This window comes from Lepidochelys olivacea (assembly GCF_965140295.1).
Source record: "Lepidochelys olivacea isolate rLepOli2 genome assembly, chromosome: 2".
NCBI lineage: Eukaryota > Metazoa > Chordata > Testudines > Cheloniidae > Lepidochelys > Lepidochelys olivacea.
In genome coordinates this window covers 263,094,358-263,100,773 of record NC_140412.1, presented here as the reverse complement: position 1 = coordinate 263,100,773, position 6,416 = coordinate 263,094,358, and the positions used below count along the sequence as shown (strand labels likewise).

The 6,416-nt window shown below is 45.6% G+C and overlaps 1 protein-coding gene across 3 annotated transcripts in view; it reads left to right on the top strand.

The window, feature by feature from the left end:
• Window positions 1-546: 546 nt before the first annotated feature.
• The window catches only part of LOC311517078 (meiosis-specific coiled-coil domain-containing protein MEIOC-like), a 48,466-nt gene continuing 42,596 nt past the window's right edge, over window positions 547-6,416 (top strand). The window contains exon 1 of one of the 3 annotated variants that reach the window (XM_084621657.1): window positions 547-695. Coding sequence is in view for 1 of the 3 variants with exons in the window: in XM_084621652.1 (XP_084477778.1) it covers window positions 701-760 (60 nt within the window). In the remaining 2 variants the exon portion in view is untranslated. Of the gene's footprint in view, window positions 761-6,416 lie in introns of all 3 variants that reach the window. The other 2 variants (XM_084621655.1, XM_084621652.1) reach the window with 2 other exon arrangements.

The window sequence follows — 6,416 nt, the reverse complement described above, 5'->3', positions numbered from 1 at the left end:
TTGCTCCAACTCCCCCACACTCTCTTCTAATCCTGAAATGGTTTGCCCCAACCCCCTCCCAAATTCTTCTAAACCATGAAATGCGTCATCCCAAACCCCGGCCCCTCTGACCCGACATGGTTTACCCTCACTTCCCTCTCTCCCCCTCCCACTGCCCCTGAAATGGTTTGCCCCAACCCCCTCTTTTCCTTCCCAGCCCTGATAGGGTTTGCCCCTCCCCCCGCCGCATACACCCTTCTAACCCTGAAATGGTTTGCCCTCAATCCCCCTCTCTTCTAACTCTGAAATGGTTCGTCCCAGGCCCCTCACACTGCGCCCCCTTCGAACCCTGCTCGTCTCAGGCCCCGCCTCCCACAATAATTTATCCCAGCGACCTATCCCACTCTCAGCCACCCCCCCCCACCCCCGTCCTCCATTGGTTGTCAAGGAGCTTTTCCGTCCCCTCCCGCGCGCTCCTCATCCCGCTCTGCTCGCAGATTGGGCGGCCGGGAGGGTGGGAAGGAGCGCGCGCTGAGAGGGGAGCGCGCTGAGGGAGACAGTTAGCTGCTCCGCCCCCACCTTCCCCCAGCCTGGCTCCCGCCTCGCCTCGCGCCCGACGCGGGGCGGGGCGGTTGGGGAGCCGCTCACCTGCCCGTGGGTGAAGTGGGCTCGGCGGGCGCCACCATCCCGCGCCCGGGCCAAGGGGTGGAGGAGGGGTAAGATGGTGGCTGCTAGCGCCGAGCCGCGGGCTCCCCGCTTCGCGAAGGCCTCTTGGCCCGAGGTGAGGCCAAGCCCCACTTCTGCCCCGGGAAGGGTTCGGACAGGAGCCTCCCGGTCTCCGGTGGGCGGAGCCAGGAGGCCAATTTGGCTGGGGGCGGGGGGGGGTGTCCTGCTGATCTAGTTCAGAGGAGCAGCCGTGTTAGTCTGTATTCCCAAAAAGAAAAGGAGGACTTGTGGCACCTTAGAGACTAACCGCTTTATTTGAGCATGAGCTTTCCTGAGCTACAGCTCACTTCAGCGGGTGCATCCTTCTCCCTGGGGCTCCCCCTCCCCCTTTGTACTGGGGCGGGTGCGGGTCAGAGTCCGGCTTCCTCCTCCAGGGCAGGGGGGGCGGGTGCGCCTTGCTGCTCGACGGGGGGGGGGCAGGTGCTCCCCTCGCCTCAGGTATTGGGGCAGGTGTGATAGCCACCCTCCCACTTACTTTGGTAGTGGGGGGCTGGGCTGGTCCCTTCCCTTTGCCTGTTGGGGCAGTGACCCCCCCCCACACACACACACTTCTCTGGCAGTGGGGGGCTGGGCTGCTCCCTTCCCTTTGCCTGTTGGGGTAGTGACCCCGCCCCCACACACTTCTCTGGCAGTGGGGGGGCTGGGCTGCTCCCTTCCCTTTGCCTGTTGGGGCAGTGACCCCCCCCCACACACACACTTCTCTGGCAGTGGGGGGCTGGGCTGCTCCCTTCCCTTTGCCTGTTGGGGTAGTGACCGCACACACACACTTTTCTCTGGCAGTGGGGGCCTGGGCTGCTCTTTTCCCTTTGCCTCTGGGGGCAGTGACCCCCGCACACACACACACACTCCCCATCCTGCTCCCAGGGCGTCCTCTCGGGGCTTTCGAAGTGCCCATCACTGTGGTATCTACCTGGGGCTGGCGGCTGCCACGCTGTACTGACCCCTCCAACAGCACTGGTGGTGGCAATGGGTAACCCAATTTTCTGCCCGCTGCTGGGGGTCTTGCCAGTCGTCCACCCTCCCTGCTACCCCTGCCCTAGTGCCCACTAGCTCCTGTTCATACCTTCCCGCCATAGTGCTGAAAGGGTTTGTTGGGGGTAGTATTTGCAGACCTGGAAAAAGCAATTAAAAATCAAGCTGGGTCATTGAGGGGCGCACTTTAATCACTTCCTGAAGCTGTTGCTACCAAAGTATGGCACTCTTCCCCTCTCATGCTTTTTTCACACCGCTTTAAGCGCTGTACAGGGGTGACGATGTATCTTCCCATCTTATTGAAAGTGTAATTGGGGGAAGTTATCTATTGCCACAAGTTTTAAAGGGTCTCTCAGGCCATGTTTATCTACAGACTTCTGCTGGCCTAGCTCTGTTCATCTGGGATGGGGTATGGTCCCTGACTAACATAGCTGCTGGCAGATGCAATTATGCTGGCCAGAAAGTGCAGTTTTATTGGTATAGCTTGTTTTGCTCACAGAAACAAGGGGTGGAATAAGCTGTACCAGTAAAAGTGCATCTTTGCCTGTATAAGTTAGGAGCACCTTGCTGGTGTAATGACAGGTTTCAGAGTAACAGCCGTGTTAGTCTGTATTCGCACAAAGAAAAGTTCATGCTCAAATAAATTGGTTAGTTTCTAAGGTGCCACAAGTACTCCTTTTCTTTTTGCTGGTATAGTGTACCACTTTTTCTATACGGGTGAAATGCTCCTACTGTATATATGGATTTAGTGGTGGTTGGACAGCCTAGACTCTGAATTATTTCTAAAATCACTAGGGTGTGGATAAATATTAAAATCTGTTTCATGAAGAACTGATGTTAAACATTCAAGGATGTTATGCAGTTTTGAAGACAAGAGGATACCTTAGTGCCTTTTATTGATATTGCAAAACAGTATAAATGAGGGCTGTGACTTGTTCTTATATGGTAAATTATATATATTTATATGTGAAAATGAAGAAGCATCTTCCTTTCCCCATCTCTATCATACATATTCCTGCCAAAAATCTGTTAAGAGGTTATAGGGAGAAGTGAAAGAATGTGAGAGGTGGTGGGCTACAGAAAATAGTGACATTTCTGAACAGAGGGATGTCAGAGGAGAGTTGTGAAGTAAACAAGTACAAAAGCTTGAACTACAGTACAAGGAGGCAGGAGTCATTTGTGCTGAAACATCAGATGTTAAGAGAATGCTGAGGGGAATAAAATAGCATTTACTGAACCTGAAATAAAAATTTAAATGCATTTTATCCTTCACATTCACTTTTGAAATATTGCAGTTAGAAAATGGAAGGCTGTTCTCATTCCATTATCTCTAATGTTGAAAAAAGCAAGGAAAATCTAAGGATTGCTGGTAACACTTAAAGCTGTGTCTACACATAGCTTTTGTACCGATTCAGTTAAATCCACAATAGGGAGCTGTACTGATTAAGTACAATATGATCACTCTTCTATTGGTATAACTACATGTTTACTAGGTGGTTGAGTATCAGGGGGGTAACCGTATTAGTCTGTATCCACAAAAACAATGAGGATTCTGATGGCACCTTAAAGACTAACAGATTTATTTGGGCATAAGCTTTTGTGGGTAAAAACCCACTTCTTCAGATGCATGTTTTTACCCATGAAAGCTTATGCCCAAATAAATCAGTTAGTCTTTAAGGTGCCACCGGACTCCTCATTGTTTAGGTGGTTGAATCGATTTAACTGAATAGGTTTTTTTCCTGATTTAAATTGGTACAAAAACTGCTAGACAAGCACTTTCAGATATTTGTAGATATTTCAATATTTCAGTCAACCATTACTGTTAAGCTAAAGCATTTGTAAATCTTGAGCCAACTAACTTGCTAGACAAGATTATGAGTGGAGGCTTGCATTCTATAAAACCTACTATATATAGAATGTGGGAGTGTGGTTTGTTCTCTGCTGTTCATGATACCTTTTGCATCAGGCATGCATTTTTTTTTTCTTCCCTATGGTCTTAGTGCAGTAGAACTTGCTGGCATTTCTTGACTGATTTTTTCACAGCCATCATTGATGAAGCACAACTATGTTTACTTACTTGTGCAGAGCCAATAGGGGGCTTTGCATACTGTTTTGGGGTGGGGAGTGTCTGTGTGTCGTTAATAAATCTAGTATCCACTCTTAAAAAAACAGACTCTGGAATACACTCCCCACCAGTTCATAAATTTAAAGTTTATCAAATTTTTAGTTTTCAGAGTAGCAGCCGTGTTAGTCTGTATCCACAAAAAGAAAAGGAGTACGTGTGGCACCTTAGCGACTAACATATTTATTTGAGCATAAGCTTTCGTGAGCTACAGCTCACTTCATCGGATGCTGTAGCTCATGAAAGCTTATGCTCAAATAAGTTTGTTAGTCTCTAAGGTGCCACAAGTACTCCTTTTCTTTTTGCAAATTTTTAGTGTCAACTGCAGTGTCTCAAATTTCATTTTGATGGCTCTGTCAGTTTCAAGTTTTTATTTTGCTTTTAGGTAAGTTGTAAGCCCTTTAGAGCAGGGACTGTGTATTTTCTTATATTTCTGTAAAGTACTATTCTCAAACCTATGATGCAGTGGAAATTATGATATTTGAATGAATAGATTTTTTAGTAGATTAATGTTTTCATCTTTTGTCCCCCCCTTCCGTGCTGGGGTCAAACAGGTATGAAATTCTGCTGTCAAACTTTATTTGTAGCCATCAGCACTCATGTTTGCACCAGTTAAGTTAATGCTTGTTTTTTTAGTATCTATATAAGAGCTATATAGATTAGCATTTGCAGAACTGTGCTTTGAATTAATAAAATGTGTTTTAATACATCCAAATGTAAATGTATATACCTGGGAATAAAAAACGTAGGCCCTAATTGGAGAACAGCGGACAGTGACTCTGAAAAAGACTTTGGAGTCATGATGTATAATCAGTGGAACGTGAACACCTGCTGTAATACCATGTGATCCTTGGATGTGTAATTGTGACAAGAAGTAGTGAGGTTATATTACCTCAATATTTGGCACTTGTGTGCCTGCCACATGCAGTCTTGGTGTCAAAAACTCAAAAAAAGATGTTGATAAATCAGAGAGAGTTCAGAGAAGAGCCACCAAAATGATTAAAAGATTGGAAAAAATGCTGTATAATGATAGACTCCAGGAACTCAGTCTGTTTAGTTGAACAAAGAGAAGATTAAGGAGTGACTTAAATCACAGTCTATAAGTGCCTACATGGGGAACAGAAATTTGATCATGGACAATCTAGTAGATAAAGGTGTAACAAGAGCCAAAGGCTGGAAGTTGAACCTGGACAAATTTAGACTGGAATTAGGGCTCCTAAGAGCTGCAGTAATACACAGTAAATAATGAATAAGGTGCAGTTTTTTTTTCACAGAAAGGGCAATTCGCCATTGGAACAACTTGCCAAAGGCTGTGGTGGATTCTCGATCAGTAGCAATATTTAAATCACAATTGGATGTTTTTTTCTAAAATATAAGCTCTAGTTCAAACAGGAATTAATTCAGAGAAGTCATATGGCCTGTATTATACAGACGGTAAGACTAGTGATCACAATGGTTCTGTCTGGCCTTACAGTCTATGAATTCTTGGTCAGAGTATTGGTTCAGGGCACAATGCTGGAAACACTCAAGTGTGATATACACTAGTGCTTACATTGGTTCAGGTGCACTATTGCTGAAAATTGGCAAAACACTTGGTAGTGTAGATGCTGCCAAAGTTTTTATTAAGAACAGAAATTATCTATGGCCTCCTGGACTGCAAACCGTACATAGAAAATAACATGCTAACTCAGCATCAAGTTACCATATATAGTGGAGTGTTTGGTATGGTGTGCACTTGTGAAAAGTCAACCAACCCTTCAACTTCTAACAATCTCCTGAGGTCCCTTCCAACCCTGATATTCTGTGATTCAAAAGAACTGCCATACTGGATCAGACCATGGTCCATCTTGCCCAGTATCCTGTCTTTGACATTGGCCCATACCAAAACTTCAAGGGCAATGTACAGAACAGGGTAATTATGGAGTGATCTACTCCTGTCTTCCACTCTTGGCTTCTGGTAGTCAGAGGTATAGGATCACCCCGAGCATGGGGTTGCGTCCTTGACCATCTTGGCTAATCAGGGGATGGATCACTTGATAATTATGTTCTGTTCATTCCCTCTGAAGCACCTGGCATTGGCCACTGTTGGAAGACAGGATTCTGGCCTAGACAGACCTTTGTTTTGACCCAGTATGGCCGTTCTTAGGACCATCAATGGCTATTATAAAAACATATCTTCCATGAACTTATCCAGTTCTTTTTTTGAACCCTGTACTTTTGGCCATCACATCATCCCTTGGCAATGAGTTCCACAGGTTGGTTGTGTGGAAAAAGTACTTCCTCTTATTTGTATTAAACCTGCTGCCTATTAATTTAATTGGGTGATCCTTGGTTTCTGTATTGTGGATAAATAACACTTCTCTATCCACTTTTTCCGTACCATTCATACCATTTTATAGATCTCTATTATATCCCCCCTCCCCTTAGTTATCTCTTTTCTAAGCTGAACACCTTAATCTTTTTAGTCTCTCGTCATATGGAAGCTGTTCCATATACCCTTGATCATGTTTTTGCCCTTCTCTTAACCTTTTCCAGTTCCACAACATCCTTTTTGAGATAGGGCAACTAGAACTGGGCAGTATTCAGGGTATAGGCAGACTGTGGATTTAAACATTGG